This window comes from Hemitrygon akajei, chromosome 14 (assembly GCF_048418815.1).
Source record: "Hemitrygon akajei chromosome 14, sHemAka1.3, whole genome shotgun sequence".
Taxonomy (NCBI): domain Eukaryota; kingdom Metazoa; phylum Chordata; class Chondrichthyes; order Myliobatiformes; family Dasyatidae; genus Hemitrygon; species Hemitrygon akajei.
Genome location: NC_133137.1, coordinates 79,368,194 through 79,392,285, shown reverse-complemented (window position 1 = coordinate 79,392,285; position 24,092 = coordinate 79,368,194). Strand labels below are relative to the sequence as shown.

Here is a 24,092-nt window from a genome sequence, read left to right as displayed (position 1 = left end):
GTGAGGCCTCACCAGTGCCTTATAAATCCTCAATATTGCATCCTTGCTTTTATGTTCCAGTTCTCTCGAAACGAATGCTAACATTGCACTTGTCTTCCTTACCACCATCTCAACCCGCAAGTTTTACCTTGACTTTAATGCACTGTTGTAATGATTGTGAACTGTACACAAGACAAGCGTATCTTGGAACGTGTAACAATAATTAACCAATACTTTAGTGAAGGCTGATGTGTGGACATCAGCACAAGGCTGAGATGTAACCTTGTGTTTGGTGGCTGACTGAATACTGCTGGAAGTAGATAATTTGGGAACGTTATTGGAAAAGCTGTGCAGAGCCATTTTAGTACATTGGGCGCAATCAATGACAGTCCGAATGAGAGGAGGTGATTGGGCAGACAGACCTATTGGGTCTATTGCTGTGAAGATCACAGACAGAGCTGATGAGGCAGAGACTATTGATGTTTGCCTGTTTAAGAATTCCAAGTCACGTTTAATGAAGCGCCTTTGCTCAATACTTTGCCTTGGGTTAAGGAACAGAGCAAAGTGGCAATTAAGTTGGAGCTTGGGAATTAACTTTGCTATATGAAATGAAATGGGCTGTTCGACCCAACCGATCCATACTGGAATTTATTCTCTCCTCCTGTTCTTCATCATCCAAACCTGGTGGAAAATAAGAAAAGGCTTCTGTAGTACAGTGTTATCCTCAGTGCTGATTTAGGGGCTAGACCTCACACCTTTAGATCAGTGGACGTGTTACTTGACTACAGCACGGGAACAAGCCCTTGGCCCATCAAGTCCATGCTAAAGTGTTATTCTGCATAGTTCCATTCACCTGCCCCTGGACCATAGCCCTCCGTACCCCTCTCATCCATGTACCTATCCAAATTTCTCTTAGAAGTTGCAATCACCCCACACCCACTGCTTGCATTGGCAGCTCATTCCACGAGTGGAAAAAGTTCACCCTCAGGATCTCCTTAAGTATTTCACCTTTCACCCTTAACCCATGACTTCTAGTTCCAGTCTCACCCAACTTCAGTGGAGAAAACTGGCTTGCATTTACCCTATCTGTACTCCTCATAATTTTGTAAACCTCCATCAAATCTCCCCTCATTCTCCTATACTCTAGGGAATAAAGTCCTAACCTATTCAGTCTTTCCTATAACTCAGGTCTGATGTCCCAGCAACGTCCTTCTAAATTTTCTCGGCATTCTTTGAACCTTATGGATATCTTTCCTGCAGGTAGCTGACCAGAGCTGCATATATTTTTTCCAACATTCTGTGTTTTGTTCCTGATTGTCAGACTTCCTATAAGTTGTACAATAAGGCACAGAATCAGACCATTCAGCCCACTGAGTCTGCTCTCCATGGTAAGTCTGTACAAATATCAAACCCCTTGATGCACCATCAATAACTCTCGGAGACGGGAGGCGAACGATAGGCTTTTATTAGCTGCAAGAGACCACGATTAGCAGTAAGAGACCACCACACAACATTCTGGAGACTGGGGGAGGAGCAGTGCCTCCAATCATCTTTATACAGGGGTCTGTGGGAGGAGCCACAGGAGCAGTCAGCAGAGGGGCGTGTCCAGACAGGTATATGTAGTTCACCACACCCCTTCAAACTCCTAGCCTCTGGGGTATGTACTGAAAGCTGCTGAGGTGCCTTTTTCATGATTGCATCAGTGTGTTGGCCGCAGGGTAGTTCATCTGAGATGTTGACACCCAGGAACTTGAAGCTGCTCACCTCTTCCACCACTGAACCCCTCACTGAGCAATGGTGTGTGTTCCCTCGACTTCCCCTTCCTGAAGTCCACAGTGAGTTCCTTGCGCTTACTGACATAGAGTGCAAGGTGGTTGTTACCACTGATCCAGCCGCTCGATCATACTCCTGTACTCCTCCATGTCACCATTGAAGGTATCATCTTTAATGATAGATGTTGCCTTCTTGAGGCAGCCCATCCTGTGGACGCTTCCTGGATCTGTGGTGCCTGGAGACAGCGGGTCTGCCCATCCAGACAGGACAGCTCACGTGTGTGTGTTTAAGCAGAAACAAAATTATCATCCTTCGTAATTTTGCTGCTGTGAGACTGTTACTCTCTTTATAAAAGAAGATAGTTCGTGTGCCCTTGACTTTCACAGTTAGTACCATTGAATGTAGAACGAGATTGTGTTCAACATGCTTGTGACTGCTGGGATAATGGTCTGTGATTATCTCGGTGACCACAGATGATACTGCTGGAATTTTAATGACTACAGATCACCAGTTTTAATTAGCCTTTAGGTAGGTTATTAGTTACCCTGGTACTGGGAATGATTGCAAACGACTTCTCTGTGGTGGTGACAAACTCGATTACAATAGAGGTGCCCAGCATAAGGAGCACAGCGCTTATCTCTAACCAGAATTGTCCTTTCCTGCAAAATTATTCCTAACTAATTACCTGTCCATCTCCAGTTTGTGTTTATTCAGCCTAGCCAGTGAATTTTTATCTACCAAGGTGTAATGCAATATCAAAGGTCAAATTACAGCCAACAGGTACCTGACAATTTGGCCGATGCATAGCACCCTGAAGCAGTTTTATTTATCTATAGTCCATCCTTCACTACCCCTGAGAAGGTGGGAGAGAGCCTCCTCCTTGAATCTCTGCTGTCCTTCATAGAGTCATAGAACAGTACAGAATCCTTGTCAGTTCTGGAAGCATTCAGCAAGTTTGACAGCACCCATGGCAAGAAAGAGTGTATTGTGTCAGGTGCTGGAGTCAGCCAGCATCCATGCCATCCGTTCTGCCTTCGGCATTGATATCTCCTCTTGGCCCACGTGTCTTACCACTCCTTTCCGACCTGCTCCCTCCTGCATTCCACCCATTCATTGATCTTGCCCTGTACCTCGGACCTCCCTAACTACAAACCTTCAAAGTAAGACCTTAAGACAGGAGTAGAATTAGGCCATTCGGCCCATAGAATCTGCTCCACCATTTGATCATGTCTGTGTTGGTGACTCTTGCACACCCGTGGCCTGTAATGGTCATTGATGCATACGACATACTTCACTGTATGTTTCAATGCACATATGACAAATAATGTGAATCTTTAATCTTTATTTTGTACTGTTTATTCTGTGTGTTTCATGCCAGTGAGGAATTTCATTTCACCCTGGTGTGTACAACAGTAAATCCATCCGAATCTGATTTCCTAGTTTTGCCCCCTTTCCACCCCATTCCCACTAAACCTATCCCCCCCACCCCATCACCGAGTTTCATGCCCTCCCTATACCGGGCTCATATATAAGCTATACCTGAACATTTCACCCACTGGGTCTTCCTTCCTGCTGTATTTCAGATTATAGCCTAAAACATCCACCGTTCCCTCTGCTGCTCAACCTGATGAGTTCCTTCAGCAAGCTGTGTCTTGCTCAGATTCCATAAGGTCATGAGACCTAGGAGCAGAATTAGGCCATTTGGCCCATTGTGTCTGCTCCGCCATTCCATCATGGCTGATTTACTATCCCTCTCAACCCCATTCTTCTGCCTTCTCTCTGTAACCTTTGACATCCATAGTAATCAATATTGCCGCCTGTGGCAATAAATTCCACAAGTTCACCACCCTCCGGCTAAAGAAATTTCTCCTCATCTCTGTTCACCCTTGTATTCTGAACCTGTGCCCTCTGGTCCTAGACTCGCTCACAATTGGAAAGCACCCTCTCTACAACCACTCTAAGCCTTAATATTCAATAAGTTTCAATGAAATCCTGCCTCATTTTACTAAACTCCAGCAAGTACAGGCCCAGAGCCATCAAACGCTCCCCATACCTTAACCCTTTCATTCCCAGGATCATTCTCATGAACCTTCTCTGGACTCTCTGTAGTGCCAGCACATCCTTTCTTAGATTTCAGCATCTGCAGTGCCTTGTGTCTCAGGAACTGCTGTCCATTCTCTCCCCTTTGCCTGATTCAGTTCACTCACTGACCCCATCACCCTCCTTGACAGATGAGATTGAGTACCTGGCTGATTCAGAATCTAACTGATACCACGTATGTTGATAAAATATAACCGCAATCTTGATGGATGTAATCTTAAAATATTAACAGTAATCAATAGATGTCAGCCGAGCCATTCCATGCAGTGACAGCCTTGGGGACTTCACGTATTGTAGAGGAGGCTTGCCTAATTTACTTTAAAATGGAGAAGGATATGCTTTAAACCTTTAGCATTTAGATTTATTTCTCAAATGGACATTGAAACATATAGTGAAATATATTGTTTGCATCCAGTCAAGTCAGCAAGGATTGTGCTGGGTATAACGTAAGTGTTGCCACACTTATGGCGCCAGCATCACATGCCCACAACTCACTAACCCTAACCGATACGGCTTTGGACTGTGGGAGGAAGCCAGGACACCTGGAGAAAACCCATGCCGTCACAGGGGAGAACGTATGAACTCCTTACAGGTAGTGGCGGAAATTGAGCCCCTACCAGTGATCATTGGCAATGTAAAGTGATGTGATACTTGGCATGAGGGTCACAAGAAAATTATATTTGTGATTGCCTAAACAGCCTGAGTAAAGAGGAATCAATTCTTAAATTGGTTTTTAAAATGTTTTCTGGAATTCTGGAATTAGTGGAGCTAATTCTGCACATTTTTCCAGGGCAGAAATGGCTAATACAAGGGGGCATGATTTTAAAGTGATTGGAGGAAACTATAGGGTGGATGTCAGAGGTAAGTTTTTTTTCCCACAGAGAGTGACGAGTGTGTGGAAAGAGAAAGTCATGTCCCTAATGTATCTCAGAATCAGAATCAGGTTTATTATCACCGACTTATGTTGTGAAATTTGTTTGTGCAGTGTACTCTGCCACAACACAACAAATTTCATAACATATTCTCGGGTTTCCTCCCACACTCAAAAGACGAACTGGTTGGTAGGTTAATCAGTCACTGTCAGTTGTCCTGATTAGACTTAGATCTATCCACTGAAGGATTTAAACTGCAGTTAAAATCTCCTCCCATTATCAACATATAGTCATTTAAATTGGGAAGGGATGTGAATAAGTGTTTAAAAAATTTAGGATGATCAATATTCAGAGCATAAACATTAACCATAACCACATTTTTATTACAGAGTAGGCCAGTGATTACCAAAGATCTACCATTCAAATCCAAAATTGTTTCGTAATGAACAAATGAAATAGATGAATCTATAAAAATAGAACCGCCTTTCACTTTAGCCTGGGAATTAGAATGGTATTGTTTGTCTTTCCAAAACCTGAAAAAACGCTGATTATCCTCTTTCTTCACATGAGTTTCTTGTGCAAAAATAATATGGGCATTCGTTCTGCGGAATGCCTTGTAAATTTTTTTCCGTTTAATTGGATGATTTAAAGCGTTTGTATTCCACGAAACAAAATTAGTAATCTTACCCATCAATATTTTTTTAATTATAATTTTCATTATCATGTATTGCACTGTACTGCTGCCACGCAACAACAAAGTTCACAACAAATGCCAGTGATACTAAACCTGATTCTCTTTCTGATCTTGGAGTACATTAAAAGGTTGGCACAACATCATGGGCTGAAGGGCCTGTACTTCGCTGTAATGATCTTTGTTCTATGTAATGTTTTGTCTGGTTTGAAGATGCTATTCAAATCCACGAAGCTGCAGTTGCTTTTAATTCGAGTTATTACTTCGGGTCATGCAGTTAAATGTCGAGCTGTTTTGTGTGGGTGATTTATGCTTAGCTTGGCAACTTCTCTGGAGAGATTGAACTTATAAGCTGTGCACTACCTTTTTTTTATGTCACATATAAAATCCACATTCAAATACCATTCAGAAAGGATTTCTGAGAATGCCGTGTATCTGCTGGTTACCATGTGTGGTCGGAATTGATAGTAAGTGAAAGATTTACATTCAGTGGCCAGTCTATTAGGTATACCTGTACTCCTGCTTGATACTGCAAATGTCTAATTAGCCAATGATGTGGCAGCAACTCATTGTGTGAAAGCATGCTGACAAGGTCAAGAGGTTCAGTTGTTGTTCAGACCAAACATCAGAATGGGGAAGAAATGTGACCTTAGTGACTTTGACCATGAAATGATTGTTGGTGCCAGATGGGATGGTTTGAGTATCTCAGAAATCACTGATCTCCTGGGATTTTCACACACAGCAGTCTCTAGAGTTTACAGAGAATGGTACAAAAAACAAAAACACATCCAGTGAGCAGCAGCTCAGTGGGCAAGAACACCTTGTTAATGAGCGGAACAAGTGCTACACCTGCCCCTACACCTCCTCTCTCACTACTTCTTAGGGCCCCAAACAGGCCTTCCAGGTAAGGCAGCACTTCACCCGTGAATCTGTTGGGGTCATCTACTGTATCCGGTGCTCCCGGTGTGGCTGCCTGTGTATCGTTGAGATCTGACGTAGATTGGGGGACTGCTTCGCTGAACATCTATGACTCATCGCCAGAAAAAGTGGGAGTTCCCTGTGGGTGGCCAGCCATTTCAATTCTACTTCCCATTCCCATTCTGACATGTCAGTCCTTGCCTCAGTGACAGGAAGGTGACAGTAACTCAAATAACCGCACGTTAGAGCAGTGGTGTGCAGAAGAGCATCTTTGAACACACAACACATTGAACCCTGAAGTGGATGGGCTACAACAGCACATAGTGGTCACTGGGCCGCAAAGCATGTGCTACCAGGCCGCGAGGAAACATATGATTTGGCGATATGAAACGATATGAGTCAGCTGCACCTTTCCTCGTTTCCTGTCACGCCCACTGTTGAACTTGAATGCACGCGAGGTCATTATGCACGCAAAGTCATTACCCATGCGAGGTCATCATTCGCCTAAACGCAGTGATACCCTCGTGCCAGGGATTACTGGTTGGCCTCGGGAAACCGGCCGCCTTGCGCAGCTGGCGAGAAGTGCCATTGCTACTGGCCTGGAGCGTGGACAGATGAGCGCCACCTCTAAACCTGTTTAGCGCACCGAATGTTCGTGGCAAACCCAGTGCTAAGATATCCGTAGACAATCTAATTTGGGCTCAGGGTTTCAGAGCAGCTACCTCGCTGCGATCTACTGAAGGTCATCCCTCCAGCCAAACTTTTTGTTGGCCGATAGATCCTACCTACCTACAAGGAGGGCAGGCATGCGCCCTGTCACACTCCACGCTCAGTCGGTTGCTCTCTCCGGACTGAGACCGCCACGGCCCCAGCACGGGGACCTCCGGCCCTTACCTTGTCCTCACCACACCCATGACCTGCCGCACCTGGCCAAGGTGTCTGGCAGCGGGCGGGCGGGAGGCTGGAGTTCGGGCCTGGGGGCTGTCTAATGAGGCAATGAAGCCCTCAAAACTGCTTCGGTACCTTGAGTCCAAGCACCCTGCACTTAAAGACAAACCCGTTGAGTTTTTGAGTGGAAAAAACGTGGGTAAGTGGGACAGAAGCAAGTGCTAAGAGCCACGAAAACTAAATTGCAGAATAGACTGGACTTAAGGAACCTCCTTCAAGTATCGCTGTCTCCCATCAGCCCACGATGAGACCGTCTTGTTGCAGGGAAACAAGGCCAGGGCTCCCACTAATTCAGCAATATTGGTGTGTTACAATGATTTTACATGTTCATACGAGGAAAATATGTGCTGTCTGTTTAAAACTTTATGATGCTGTTGACTTATAAGTGAGTTATAATTGACATCACTATATTCATGCGAGGAAAATATGTACTGTGTGTTTAATATTAAATTCATTAGATAAACCCTTTTAGAAATGAAATTGAGTGTAGTAGCCACTTATAAGTGACTTATATTTGACTTATTACCTATATTCTGGTCATGATTAACCCCCCCTCCCCTCCCCTGTCAGCCGGTCTGCAAGAATATTGTCATTATTAAACCGGTCCATGGTGCAAAAAAGGTTGGTGACCCCTGCTTTATTAGATAAAGGGGGTACCTGAGCTCCCGGTCTCAGCTTTTGCTTATCACAGCAATCTTATTGCAAACCTCCACCACTCCTGTCTCTGTTAACCTGAGGTCACCCAATGCTCTGTCTTCTGCATCTGAAATCACACCATCTTATTCATCCACAACCCCACACCCTCCCCAGGTATGCTTCAGAAATCTCCCTCTTCACTATTACTGTATTCTGCATTCTGTTATTGATTTAGCATGTTTTAATGCTGAGGCTTTATCAGGCATTGGTCAGACCACACTTACCATTTCGTGAGCAGTTTTGAGCCCCTTTTCTAAGAAAGGATATGCTGGCATCGGAGAGCGCCCAAGGAGGTTCACAAGAATGTGAATCTCCTGCAGGATTGAAAGGATTAATGTATGAGGTGCATTTGATGGCTCTGTGCCTGTTTAGAAGAATAAGAGGGGGGATCCCATTGAAACCTATCAAATAATTGAAAGGCCTAGATTGAGTGGATGTGGAGAAGATACCTCCTTTAGTGGGGGAGTCTAGGACCAGAGACACAGCCTCAGAATAGAAAGATGTCCCTTTAGGACTGTGGAAATCATTGCCACAGTGCCTATAGAGGCCAAGTCTTTGGGTATATTTAAAGCAGATATTGATAAGTTCTTGATTAATCAAGGGTTCAAAGATTATGAGAAGTCAGGAGAATGGGGTTGAGAGGGATAATAAATCCACCATGATGGAATGGCAGGGCAGACTTAATGCCCCAAATTTCTTGTTTCTGTATCTGATGATTAAAAAATTGGTTCCATGCTCTGTCTGCCGTTGTTTCTGTATATAGAAACCGAGGTCAGCAGCTAACATTACTGTAGGTAAACGCAGGTATGTCCCCTACCTGTCCATTAGTCCGTACCTCTGCTGGTCTTAGATTCCATTCCTCCCTCTCCTGTTGTTATTTGTGTCCACACTGGATACGGTTCCATGATTTCTGGTTCCCTGTGGTTTCATTATCAAGGACTCCCACCATCCAGGCCATACTCTCACTTCGCTGCTGCCATAGGCTGGAGGTACAGTAGCTTTAGGTCCCACACCACCAGGTTCACATTACCCCTCAACCATCAGGCTCATGAACCAGTGTGGATAACTTCCCTCACCTCAACAGTGAACTGTTCCCTCAGTCTCTGACTCACTTTCGAGGACTCTACAACTTATGCTCTCAATATTTTTATGCACAATTTGTTTGTTGTCAGAAAATTGGTTTATTACTGTCAACTGTACTGAGATACAGTGAAAAGCTTGTCTTGCATACTGTTCGCACAGATCAGATCATTCCATTGAGGTAGAACAAGGTAAAACAATAACAGAATGCAGAATTAAGTTTGCAAGTCGATCTTGACAAGCAATTTAAATTCTCTGACTTCATCGCATCATTGTCACTGAGGTCTGATATGGTCATGCTGTCAGAAACCTCAAAGCAGCTGGTCATAGTAGAACTGACAGTGCCAATGGAAGACTAGATTGAGGAGGCATTTGAACTTAAGAAAGCCAAATACCAGGAGCTGGTAGAGCAGTGTCAGAGACAGGGGTGGAGGGCATGGTGCGAGCCTGTAGAAGTGAGATGCAGAGGTTTTGCTGGTTGCTTACTCTGCAGAATCTACTCTCTCCTTGGCAATACAGAGGCTGCAAAGAAAAGAGCCACCGGGACCATCACAGAGCCTCCAGATGGTGATGTGTCAAGAGGGGTGACACTGCTGGGACACAGGCTGGGGCTTGATCAACCCTGACTGGGTTGCCTGGGCGAGAACATCTGATGTTGAAAGACGCAAAGAGCCCAATGACCCCAGATTATATCACTGATGATGTGTCCTAGCACCCCCTAGGATATATCTCAGCAGCTTCAGAGGAAGTGCAGTGACAATAATGCACAAGGCCGTAATGAGGTAGTTTGTGAGGCAAGGAACCCATTTTATCATACTAGGGAATCATTTAGTAGCCCTATAACAGTGGGGTTGAAACGTCTTTGAGCCTAGTGGTACGTGATTTTAGGCTGAAATAAGAAGGGAGAATGTCCGGGTGGACATGCCATATTTCTTCAGTTTCCTGCGTCAACCCCAGTTGCCCAAGAATCGGGGGGGGGGGGGGGGGGGAGGAGAGCGGTGAAGAGCCTGCCACTCTGATGGGTCTTGTGTCACATATCACCCAGCCCAAGTAAGGACAGCAAATTTTCTCTACCAGAAGAACATCAGGAGACCAGATGGGATTTTAAGGCTTTTCAGTAGCTCTTGGTTAATGTCACGAAGAATCATTTCTTTATAAATTCCAGATTTTTATTTATATTCTTAGATTTAAATTCCCCAGTTGCCCTGGTGGGAACTGAACTCATAGCTCATGATCACTGATGCTGAACTCTGATTGCTGGTCCCATAACTAACCATTGCACCACCAGTTATATACTCAGTGGGCCTAGTCGTGGTAACCATAGAGACTTAATCTTCACACATTTCCCTCTAAACCAGTCTGGTTGGAGATCCTGGAAATGCAGAACTCATCGGCCGACTGAGCACATTGTTTGGCCAAGAATAGATTTAATTTCCTTTACAACCCCTGTCCTTTGAGCCAGATTGTAAGATGTTTCTCTGTAATCAGGCAGTGAGCTACAAGTGCACCTCATGACAATAACAAACCATCTCTGGTTGTAAGCTGGTAAATTGTTTAGTATTGTCACTTGTTCAGTGAGGAGATTTGTCTTGCAAGCCATCCATACAGATCATTTCATTACAACAGTGCATTGAGGTCGAACAAGCTAAAACAATAACACAGTTCAGAGTAAAGTGCTACAATTTACAATAGGTCCAGAGGAAGCTCATGAGAATGACCCCAGGAATAAAAGAGTTAATGTATGAGAAATGTTTGATGGCTCTGGGTCTGTGCTTGTTGGAGTTTAGAAGAATGAGGGGGAATCTCATTGAAACCTGCCAAATATTGAAAGGAACACGCACAAAATGCTGGAGGAGCTCGTCAGGTCAGGCAGTATCGATAAATGTTGGAGGAACTTTTCCTCCAACTTTTCGATGTGGAGAGATGTTTTCTATAGTAGGGGAGTTGAGGATTAGAGGGCACACTCTCAGAATAGAGGGATGTCCATTTAGAACAGAGATGAGGAGGAATTTCTTTAGCCAGAGGATGGTGAATCTATGGAATTCATTGCCACAGAGAGCTGTAGAGGCCAAGTGATTGGATGTATTTAAAGTAGAGATTAATATATTCTAGATTAGTCAGGTTACAGGAAAAAGGCAGGAGAATAGGATTGAGAGAGATAATAAATTAGCCGTGATGGAATGGCAGAGCAGACTTAATAGGCCGAATGTGGTGTGCTGAGTATACATCACAGCTTGGTTTGGCAACTGGTCTGCACGTGACCACAAGAAACTGTAGAGAGTTGTGGACAGGCTCAGCCTCCCCTCCATGGCCTCTGTCTACACTTCTCACTGCCTCAGTAAAGCAGCCAGCATCATCAACCACCCAGACATTCTCCTCTGTCTTATGATCTTAAGTGGTTTTCACATATCAATAGATTCAGCTGCCAACATTGTAAGAGAACATCGCATCAATGCATCATGGTAGTAGTTGAGACTTAATCCTAAACAGTCTAAAAGGCTTTTGACAGTGTGCAGATACAAAGGCCTTATAATAGTCGAGAACCAATTTATTGTCAGATGCACAAGTCCATGTATGTACAGGTGTAACGCAAAACTTTAGTGTTGTAACAACAACCTTGCACTCAACGTTAGAAAGACCAAGGAATTGATTGTGGACTTAAGAAAGGAGAGAGAACACACCCCAGTCCTCATCGAAGCATCAGAAGTGGGAAGAGTGAGCAGTTTCAAGCTCCTGGGTGTCAACATTTTTCATGATCTTTCCTGGGCCCAACATATTGATGCAATTACAAAGAAGGAATGACAGCAGTTATATTAGGAGTTTGAGGAGACTTGGTATGTCACCAGAAATACTTGCAAATTTCTGCAGATGTACCGTGGAGTGCATTTTAACTGGTTGCATCACTATATGGTATGGAGGGGCAAATGCACAGGATTAGAAAATCTGCAGAAGGTTGTAAACTTCAGCCAGCTCCATCAGGCACTAGCCTCCTCAGCATTGAGAGCATCTTGAAAAGGTGACACCTCAAAAAGGTGACATCCGTCATTAAGGATCCCCGTCACACAGGACGTTGCCTCTTCTCCTTGCTACCATCAGGGAGAAAGTACAGGAGCCTGAAGAGACACACTCAATGTTTCAGGAACAGTTTCTTACCGATCGCCATCAGATTCCTCAATGGATAATGAACCCATGAACACTACCTCACTATTTTTCCTCTCTTTTTCCACTAATTATTTAATTTAATTTTTATTTAAATATATAGTACTGTGTAATAGTCTTAGGCACTTAGGATACTGAAGACTTTTGCACAGTTCTGTAGCAATTTTATGTTTTTTTTTGTTTTTTTTAAAATTTTTTATTAGATTTTCAAAACATTTTACAAAATTAAAAACCCCAAATCCCAATGAGGAGCATTAATACAGAGCAAGGTTAAGCATACAATAACAATATGCTACAGAGGAAGAGAATTTAACAAAAAAGCACCTAAATTAAAGACAAGTGAGCTTAGTGTCCTCCCCAAACCCCACAACACAAGAAAAAAACCCAACAATTCCAGACCAACCACCACACAATATAGAGAGTATAAGTCCGGACAGTCAAACTCCCAGACTGTGAATACACTTAGCAACAGAGGATAATAATGCCTACTACCAGAAAAAAAAAAGGGAGCTGAAAGCAAGGGACCAAAAAGAAAAAAAAACCCTAGTCAAGAGGAAGGTTATGAAACTACTCGATAAAAGGCCCCAAGATCTTATGGAACTTTAAATCCGAATTGAGAACTGAATAATGAATTTTTTCGAGGTCCAAGCAGGCCATAATGTCGTTAAGCCATTGCGCATGAGTGGGCGGGGCAACATCTCTCCATCTAAGGAGGATCAAGCGTCTCGCCAGGAGAGAGGCAAAGGATAGTATTCGGCATTTGGTCGGACCCAGACATAAATCTGTCTCGCCCCAAAAACCGAACAGAGCAATTAAGGGGTTAGGTTCTAGGTGCTGATTCAGAATACCCGATAGTGTAGTGAAGACATCTTTCCAGAATTTCTCCAAGCTAGGACAGAGCCAGTACATATGGATGAGAGAGGCCACGCCCCTCTTGCATTTATCACAGAGCGGACTAATGCCAGGGTAGAATCGAGATAGTTTAGATTTAGACATATGGGCTCTATGAACAATCTTAAACTGTAAGAGACAATGGCGAGCACAAAGAGAGGTTGAGTTAACAGATTTGAGAACTGAGTCCCAGCTCTCCTCGGATAAGGAGATATTTAAATCCTGCTCCCAGGCCATTTTAATTTTATCAGCAATTTTATGTTTTTGCACTGTACTGTTGCCTCAAAAAAAAATTTCATGACATATGTGAGTGATGATAAACCTGAAACTGATATGGGTCTCTATTGTGGATTGAGAGTGGGAAGGGGGCAGGGAGATGGGAATCATGGTTGGGAAAAGGGGACTGGAGAGGAGAGGGATTGGGAAGCACCAGAGAGACATTCTGTAATAATCAATAAACCAATTGTTTGGAACCAAATCACCTTGCCTGGTGTCTGAAGGTGGGGTGTGTCTGTACCCGTGCCACCCCCCGCCCCATTCCTGGTACTGCCACCTGTTGTGTGTGTGTGTGTGTGTGTGTGTGTGTGTGTGTGTGTGTGTGTGTGTGTGTGTGTGTGTGTGTGTGTGTGTGTGTGTGTGTGTGTGTGTGTGTGTGTGTGTGTGTGTGTGTGCGCACACACACACACACTTTTGCAGACTTGTACTTCTTATTGTAATCTATAATTTCTATTACTCACTACAGGTGCAAAACAGCAAATTTCACGACCTACTGTATGCCGGTGATATTAAACCTGATTGTGATTCGGATTCTTAGTTGCAACTGCTTCACAGGCACATAGCATCGGATGCATAACATTCTCAAGAAAAATGAAAATTAAACATAAATTATGCAGAAGATTTGCAAGAATGAACACAATGGAACCAAAAACAAAGTCTATTTTAGTGCACAGTTTAGTGCAGAGTTGTAATGATAGATTGTGCTGATTGGTTGAAAAACTGACTGTTTGAAGCAAAGTAGCTGTTCCTGAACCTGATGGTGTGGTAATTCAGACCTCAGTACCTTCTGCCAGATGGAAGCTGTGAGAAGGTGGCATGGCTTAGATCAGCGGTTCCCACACTTTTTATGTCATGGACCAATATTTTAAGCAAGGCATCCATAGACCCTGGTTGGGGATCTTTGATGATGAGTGTTGCCTACTTAAGGCAGCATCTTCTGTAGATACTACTGATGGTGGGGAGGGACGTGCCATGATGTGCTGGGCAGAGTCCACCACTCTCTGCAGTTTGTTATGTTCCTGTGCATTCAAATTGCCATACCAGAACATGATGCAACCAATCAGGATAATTTCAGTAGTACTGCTGTAGAAATTTGTTAGACTGTCTATGACATGCCAAGCCTCCTTAACCTAAGAAAAATAAAGATGCTGACATGCCTTCATCCACAGTCTCATGAAGATCTTACAAATAGCAGGTATCAGCCAATTGACCCAAGGACAAGCGAAAAGGTAACCTAGAATGCAGAGTGCAGGTGTATGTGGAATGAACTGCCAGTGCTTGAGGCAGGTGAAAAAACAACCTGTAAAACACAGCTGCAGGGATGTGCTAAGTCTAATGACGTGGACAATTATGGTCTTTCCATGACCATGATTGTTCTGGGTAAATTTTGCTATGGAAGTGGTTTGTCACTGGCTTCTTCTGGGCTGTGTCTTTACAAGATGGGTGACCCTAGCCATTATCAAGACTCTTCAGAGATGTCTGCCTGGCGTCAGTGGTCACATAACCAGGACTTGAATTACTCATCCGACCATCCACCACCTGCTCCCATGGCTTCACGTGACCCTGATTGAGTTGGCTAAGGAGGTGCTATACCTAGCCCGAGAGTCATCTGCAGGCTAGTGGAGGGAAGAAGCGCCTCACTCCTCCTTTGGTAGAGACAAATCTGCACCCTGCCACCCAGGTGGGGAAATAGGAAAGGTTTAGAAGGATATGGGCCAAATGCAGGCAAATGGGATGAGTTGAGATGGTCAGCAGCAACTGGTTGGGCCAAAGGGCCTGCTTCCATGCTGTATGTCCCTACGATTCACGTGTGATCTAAATTTGGCCTCAACTCCATGTTTTTGACCCTGGACTCTCTAAAATGGGAATACAGATCTATAATTCCTTTAAAGTGGGGTCACAGGTAGATAGGGTTGTAAAGAAAGCTTTTGACACATTGGCCTTCATAATTTAAAGTACGGAATATACGAGATAAAACGTTATGTTGAAGTTGTATAAGACGTTGCTAAGGCCAAATTTGGAGGTTTTGGTCACCTACCTACAGGAAAGATGTAAATAAGATTGAAAGAGTACAGAGAATATTTACAAGGATGTTGCCAGGACTGGAGGACCTGGGTTATAGGGAAAGGTTCAATTGGTTTGGACATTATTCCTTGGAGCATAGGATAATAAGGGGAGATTTGATAGAGGTAAGGGGTATAGATAGGGTAAATGGAAGCAGGCTTTTTCCACTGAGGTTGGAACTAGAGGCCATGGGCTAAGGGTGAAAGGTGAAAAGTTTAAGGGAATCCTGAGGGGGAACTTCTTCACTCAGAGGAAATCCTGAGGGTGGTGAGAGAGTGAAATGAGATGCCAACAGAAGTGGTGGATGCAGGTTCGATTTCAATGTTTAAGAGAAGTTTATCTAAGTACATGAATGGGGGGGGGTGTTATGGAGGGCTGTGGTCTTGGTGTAGATCAATAGCATTAGACAGAATAATAGTTTGGCATGGACTAGATGGGCAGAAGGGTCTGTTTTTGTGCTGCAGTATTCTATGGCTCCAAGGCAGGAGCTCCCAACTTTTTTTATGCCGTGGACCTCTACCATTAACCGAGGGGTCCATGGACCACAGGTTGGGAGCCATAGCTCTAAAGAGGTGGTCTGGGTTATGAATGAAGCTAGCAATCTTGGGTAATGAGGTCTAAAGTGGAGCAATTAATCCACTGCTTGCAAACTGTGCAAGCAAATGGTTCTATTTCTTCAGTTCCTCCTGAGAACCAAATATTCAATTTGCTAATCATCTGGCAGGGAGTCCCAGGCATTTTGCATATCCATTGAAGACAGAACCAAGCACAAATGAATTAAAAATTCCACTGTTGGCTGCCAGTTCACATTTCGCCACTGGCCTGTTGTGAACAAGGAACCATGTGTCTTCAAACTTCTTATAGACCTGCCTGACCTTAGGATTAATGTGTGGAAACTGGAACCAGAGTTAATTGGTAAATTGGTTTATTATTGTCACACACGCTAAGGTACAGTGAAAAGCCTTGTTATGCATGCCATCTATACACATCATTTCATCACATCTGTGCACTGAGGTAGTGCAAGGGTAAACTATAACAGAATGCAGAATAAAGTGTAACAGTTACCTAGAGAGTGAAGAACCAGTAGACAATAAGGTGTAAGCCCACCACAAAGTAGACTGTGAGCCTGTTCAGTATGACAGTGGGATAGAAGCTGCCTTGAGCCTGGTTGTACGTGCTTTCTGGCTTTGGTATCTTCTGCCAGATGTGAGGGAGGAGAAGAGAGGTTGCACAGGGTAGGTGGGGTCCTTGATTTTGCTGGTTGTTTTCCTGAAGCAGTGAGAAGTGTAGATAGAGTCCATGGAGGGAGGTTGGATTCCGTGACGCGCTGAACTGTGTCCACAACTCCCTGTAGTTTCTTACAGTCTCAGGCAGAGCAGTTGCCGTACCAAGCTGTGATGCATCCAGATAGCATGCTCTCTGTACATCGATAAAGACTGGCGAGGGCCAACCTGGATGTGCTGATGATGGATTGGGTGACAGTCAAGAGACGATGGTTTGATGTTTGAAGCTGTACTCATCCAGACAAGTGGTGAGCATTCCACCACACTCCTGACTGGTGCCCGGTAGATGGTGGGACAGAGTTCAGGGAAAGGGGTGGGTGGGTCCTCTGATATGCTATTGTAGGCATAGTATTTATGTGCTTGATTCCCTTGAGGTGCTGGTCAGTGGTTACACTGCAAGATGTCAAGATCGGTCTGTTGGACTTTCCCTTAATCAGAATGAGGTTTATTATAACAGACATTATGTCATGAAATTTGATGTTTTGCAACAGCAGTACATTGCAGAAACATAGGGATTACTATAAGCAGGGGTTCTCAACCTTTCTCCTGCCATGGACCCCTACCATTAACCTAGGTAGGGGTCCATGGATCCCCATGTTGGGAACCCCTATTATAAGTTATGTTGTGGCTATCCCTCAAAGTTGAGGATGATGGTCTTCGTTCCATTGATCTATCACAGAGCGAAGACGCCTGTGTGTGTATTTGTTTAACGTGTACTTGATGTTGCACTCCAAGAAGCACACGATACTTCACAAATCAACCAACTGATTCCAATGGCATGGAAACCACGACAATTGGAGCTGATGGATTTGTTGCAGCCTTCATCTGCCTTCATAGGTGTTGAGTTCAAAGTAACTTTGTCCGCCTGTTCGACCGTTGAGGACTTGGTTGGATTGTTCTTTGTCAGGGACCTCACCCTCGACTTTACCGCCATGGATGACCCTACCAGGAGCATAGCTCCAGACGGCATCACTCTCGGGATCTCACGACCACACAAGCTTCTCCACCACGACAAGGTGACAATCCACGGAGAAGTATAAGTTATAAAAATAAGCAAATAGTGCAAATGACAATTAATAGGTTTGTGTTCATGGATTCGTGGACCGTTCAGAAATCTGATAGTGAAGGGGAAAAAGCTGTTCCTGAATGGGTGAGTATGGGTCTTCAGTCTCCTGTACCTTCTCCTCAATGGTAGTAATGAGAAGATGGCATGTTCTGGTTGGTGAGGATCCTTAAGAATGGATACTGCCTTTTTGAGGCACAGCCTCATGAAAATGCCCTTGATGACGAGGAGAGTTGTGCCCGTGATGGAGCTGGCTGAGTCTACAATGCTCTGCAGCCTCTTGTGGTCCTGCACCATTGGAGCCTGTAAACCAGACAGTGATGCAACACTGTATATCTGTAGAAATTTGCTAAAGGCATTGGAGACCTACTAAATCTCTAAAACTCCTAATGAAGGAGATCCACTGGTGGTGTACCTTCTTCATGATTGCATTAATATGTTAGATTACCTTAATGCCAGTTGTTAACTTGCTTTATTCACACTGTCCATAATAAGCACATTCCAAAAATGGGGGTAGACACTTTAGGTCACCCTGTGACTGTAGATGGCGCTTCAGAAAGGCAAATCTTTCCTTCAGAGTCAAAGTGGAGTTTATTGTCATCTGCACAAGTACATGTGTGCAAAGGTGCAATGAAAATCACACTGCAGCAGACAGGAAGGCTCTGCAATGGGTAGTCAAAACTGCCCAAAGCATCACAGACACCAGCCTACCCACCACCCGGGACATATATAACAGCTCATGGACTGTTTGACACACTGCCATTGGGGAAGAGGCTACGTAGCATCCACACCAGGTCCCCCAGACTCAAAAACAGTTACTTCTCCCAAGCAGTAAGGCTGATCAACTTCTCCACCACTACTTTATTGTTTACCATCATCTTATGTACAGCCTAGTGTCACCTTATGGACATACAATCAATCTGTGTATATAATCTATATTATTATTTATATTTATTTGGTGTTTTATTATTGTGCTCTTTATCTTTTGTGTTTTTTGTGCTGCATCGGATCTGGAGTATTTTGTTTCCTTTACACTTGTGTACTGGAAATAGCATTAAACAATCTTGAATCTTAAAAATCTTGCAGCAGCATCACAGGCACATAGCATCAGATAAGCAGCCTTCACAAGAAAGAAACATTAATAATACACAATTTTTACCAGAAAGAACACAATTAGAATAAAAAGAATCAAATCCATGTTGGTGCAAAGTGACCAGAACTGTGCTAAACTGTCGTGATTGGGGTTGTGCCAGTTGGTTCAAGAACCAAGTGGTTGAATGGAAGGAAGTAGCTGTTCCTGAACCTGGTGGTGTGGGACTTCAGGCTCCTGTACCTCTTACACGATAGGAGCTGCAAGAAGATGGCATGGCCTGGATGGTTGGAATCTTTCATGATGGGTGATGCCTTCTGGAGGCAGCACTTTCTGTAGGTACCAGTGGTGGGAAGGGATGTGCCCATGATGTATTGGGCTGATTCCACTGCTCTCTGCAGCTTCTTGCGTTCCTGTGCTTTTGAATTGCTGTGCCAGAAGAGTCAGGAAACTTTCAATTGTACGTCTGTAGAAGTTTACTAGAGTGTTCAGTGACAACTCAAGTCTCTAACCTCCTGAGAGAGTAAAGACATTGACATGTTTGCTTCGTGATTATACCTATGTGCTGGGCTCTGGACAGCCTGGCTGATAATGTTAACACACAGGAACTTAAAGTTGCTGACTCTCTCCACTGCTAATCCCTCAATGTAGGCTGGTACATGTTCCCCACCTAAAGTCTATAATCAACTCTTCGGTTTTATTGACATTGAGTGAGAGATTGTGGTTGCAGTACCACTCAACCATGCATCCTCTCTTGCTCCTGTCTACTGACTCATCACCACCCTGTGATTCACAGCAAGCATTATTTTATGGGCCAACGCCTCTGCTCAAAATTAAACTCAGGAGACTGTGAACTTTCATCCTTGCGGGGTCTGGGTAAAAAAAACCAAACAGCTTTATTCCCCGTTCCCAAAGGCCAGATGTGAGCCCGTGCCACAGAGGTCTCATTCTCCTGCCTTGCCTCCATTTCTCTGTGTGCACCCGGAATGATTGACAGCCCCCCTGTGTGCCCTACCTTGCTGGACGGGTAACACTGAGACCAGTTGGTCCGCTCATTCCAGAGTCAGGTGGCACTGGGGAGTGCAATCCACTCGAGACATTAACATTCTGTGTATCCATTTCTTCCTGCATGACACTAGATTCACTGTGTGCTGGAACCGAGTATCTTCCAACAGAATATAATGCTCTTCTAAAATTCCTCTGCAGTGGTATAGACCCCCCCTTATAATAGACTTGGCCAGTATCCTTTGCTATATTCATGGCATTCTCTTGTGCTGTATGAGTTAGTGCCCTTTCTTAGCCTCATACTAATAGAGGGGATCCTGACAATAAGCCATTGATAGACTGCCTGTGCAAATGCTTAAGGACTTGAGGCAGTTTCGGCAAGCTGGCTGAACCCCGCACAAAGCCCTTCAGTGTGGATAGTCATCTTTAAAAGGTCAGCAGGGAGCTGTAAAGAGCTCAGATTCTGGAAGAGGCAGCCCCCTTGTAAGCATTGCCCTTCGCATGCAGTCGTCCTTCCCAGCCTCAGATAAAGTGCCCCGTCCGTGCAGGATGCCAAGGGAGCTTCTCTGAGAACTTTCCGGTGGAAGCAGTTCCCCGTTGAGCTTGGAAAGCTGTGAGAGGAATGGAGCTGTAGTTTTGGATGAGCTTCTGGTGCTTGGAGCCGGACAGGACAAGGGAAATCCAAAACCTCTTGCAGGTCACGATGACGTTGGCCACAAAACTAGAAGACTTGGAAGTTAAGATGGAGCATCTCCTGATGGATGTGTTTGTAAGTACTGCATACATTCTTAACTGGCAAATCATTGTAATGTCGAAAAACTAGACCCGGAGCGAGAAATTCTCAGGTACTGTGTCCACAAGGAATGCTTTCTTAACCATTTAAACATAAAGCCAGATCATCAAATATGATGACTCAGATTCTTCCCCTCCTCCATCAGGTTTCTGAACAGACAATGAACCTATGTACACTGCCTCAATTTTTTTTCTTTTTGTTCTCTTTTTTGCACTACTTATTTAATTAATTAAAATATATTAGGTATTGCAGTGTACTGCTGCCGCCAAACAGCAAGTTTCACAACATGTGCCGGTGATACTAAACCTGATTCTGATTCTGATTCGGACTCTGAGATCATCATAAACTCTTGCTGTGTTGTAAATGTGACAATTACTTGCAAACCCGTAAATGATTTTGCAGGGAGACTGCTGAAGGAGTCACAAGGCTAAGTTAGGACAGAGTCCTTCAGTACCAGGAGATACTGTTAACTCCTGCTCACTGGGGCTACAACAGCGTCACAGGGTTATACAGCTCCAAAACAGGCCCTTCAGCCCAACTCGTCCATGCTGATCAAGGTTGCTTCTTGAGCTAGTCCAATTTGCATTTTGGGGGTTTGATGTTTTTCTTTGAACAGTTTCCATGGTTTCCTTTGTTTTATGGCTGCTTGTGGGGAAGATGAATCTAGAGTTGTATGCTGCATTCATACTTCGATAATAAATGTACCTTGACCTTTGAATTTGCCTGTGTTTGGCCAATATCCTCCTATCCTGTAAACCTGTCACCATTCTTGAAGCAGTGAATCAGTGTTTTCCTTCATGATGTCAACTCCAGGAAATTATTCAAAGTTCAAACTAAATTTATTATGTAATTTTACAGGAAAAAAGAAATAATAGAATTTACAAAAGAATTATAAATAAACAAGAACATTCTGTGCAAATAAAAACATAATCCTGAGGATAAGGATTATAAAGGATCCTTGAAAGTGAGTCTGTAGATCATACAACTGTAGGTCTGTTCAGAGTAGTAGTGAGTGAAGTTATCCACACTGGTTCAGGAGGCTAATGATTTTAGGGTAATAACTGGCCTGGACCTGGTGGTATGGGAACTAAGGCCTGATGGTATTAACAAGAAGAGGGTGAGGCCTGGATGGATAGAAGACCCGAAAGAGGAGACCTGATGAAGGTTTTAAGATTTTGAGATGCATAGATAGACAGACTATTTTTTCCCAGGGCTGAAATATCAAATACCAGAGGACATGCATTTAAGATGAGAGGAGGTAATTTTAAAGGAGATGTGAGGGGCGAGTTTTTACACAGAGTAGTGGGTGCTTGGAATGCAGTACTCAGTGTGGTGGTAGAGGCAGATAGGATGGAGGCATTTAAGAGGCCCTTAGATAGGCACATGAATGTGCAGTTAACAGAACGACATGGACCTGGTGAACGCAGAAGGGATTACTTCAGTTTTGCATTTAATTACACTTTAAATTAGTTTGCATCAATATCACGGGCTGAATTGCCTGTCCCAGCACTGTGTGCTGTGATCTATACTGTAATTTCCTGTTTAGCGGTCTGTCGTACTGAGGAGAAGGTGAAGATGTTTGAACTGTGCAGTTCGCATATATTATGTATAATTAAATTTTTTTGTGTGTGTGACTATATATTTACTTTTTATCTTATATGTGCTATATGTGCCTTGTGCTGTGTATAACTATAGGTACTGTGTTTTGCAATTTAGCACCCGAGTAACGCTGTTTCAATTAGCTGTATTCACGAGTATTCATGTGTGGTTGAATGACAATTAAACTTAAAATTTGAACTTGCAGGCAACACTACCGAGTAAGAGGGGATTATTTAAACTAAGGTTATTATAGCTGGGGATGGTAATGGGGATGAGCTCCCACAATCTATTAAATGCTCCCAAATAGCCTCTGGCAAATAAATCCAGCTCCTGGCATTCACGTGTGCCTTAGCTACTAAGCCAGGTGGAAGCATTTCTACTGACAGGAGAAGGGGCAAAGGCGGGTTACTGGCGCTTTATCTTGACTGTTCATTTACTGATGTAAAAGATATGTTCCTGCAACTTAAGCATTTCTGAGAGGCTGACGTAGTCAGAGCAGAGCAAGATCCCACAAACAAGACTGTGCTGGTGGTAGGTCGGCTAGTGGGCAGAATGTGGCCAAGAGTCCGCCGTCTTCAAGGCCTGGGCACCCACCTGAGACAGTACGGAGTACACGCTTCCTATTATGCTGTACACCATGGATCGTTGCCCTTTCAGGAATAGCCCCAGCGCTGGGCATTTTGATACCTGCCAAATTAAACTGTGTGTTTGATACCTGTTGTTCACATAAATAGAACCCAAGCCACTGGTGGGTATACCTCTCCGCGTACATTATGCAGCTAGACAGAAGATCAGTAGACTCACTCAGTGAAAATACCCTCACAATTAATTTACTCAGTCAGGGGTTTAACCCTTGCTTTCTGCCGGCCACACATCTGATAATGGAGTTTAGTGGTAGTAAAGAGCCATTCATTAACCAAAATGAAAATAGCAGCTGCCTTTCAATAGTCCAGATGAATAATACATTGTTTCCAGTTTGTGAGTAATAGAATTCCTATTGTATTTAATGCTGTAAACCATGGGTTTACCCTTTATAATACATCTCGCTCATGTTACACCAAGGGAGAAGGAAGCTGTCTTCATGGCAACCTCTTTACTCAAGTAGTTTTAGAACCTTTTGCACCACTGGGGGGGTGGGGGGGAGGGAGAAGAGGAGGATGTGGGTGGGTGTGTGTGTGTGTGTGTGTGTTTATAAATCAGCTCTGCTACCGACTGCTGTCAGACAGTGCTTGTATTAAAGAGATGCCTGATTGTAGTTTAAAGATTCAAGCTTATTTGTCACATGTACATCAACACATACAGTGAAATGCATCATTTGATTTAACAACCAGCACACCCAAGGTAGCCTGCAAGTGTCGCTACACATTCCGGTGCTAGCATAGCATGCCCACTACGCTCAGGCAGAACAACGCAGAACACAACAAGTGACAAAATGACAACAACAAAAAACAAGCCCCGTTCATCCTTCCCATCCACACACATACACAGTCCTTTAACGCTAGGGCAGGCCTCCAGCTCCAGCAGACATGGGTTCAGGCCTGCAGACACAAGCTTCGACTTCCCCAGTGGACTTGCAAAGATTCACAGACTTGACTCCGGCCAATGGGCCTTGACTTCCGGACTTAATTTTCAACTCCCAGGCATTGATTCAGGACATGCTGGTCATTGAACACTAGGCCTTGGACTCCAGATTTGTCATTGACGGGACCCCAACACCAGGTCTTGAACTCTGGGCTTCATTAATGACGGGACTTCAAACACTAGGCTTCAAACTCCAGACTCACCGATGACGGGACCCCAAACACCAGGCGT

General features: G+C 44.0%; 1 protein-coding gene across 5 annotated transcripts in view; it reads left to right on the top strand.

Annotated features, from left to right (window-relative positions):
• The window catches only part of frmd4a (FERM domain containing 4A), a 496,550-nt gene that overhangs the window by 175,376 nt on the left and 297,082 nt on the right, over nt 1–24,092 (top strand). The window contains exon 1 of one of the 5 annotated variants that reach the window (XM_073066421.1): nt 20,577–20,657. The exons of the other annotated variants lie outside the window; for them this stretch is intronic. Coding sequence (XP_072922522.1) covers nt 20,592–20,657 — 66 coding nt within the window. The 5' untranslated portion in view covers nt 20,577–20,591. Of the gene's footprint in view, nt 1–20,576; nt 20,658–24,092 lie in introns of those variants that run through there. 5 annotated transcript variants of the gene reach the window in all.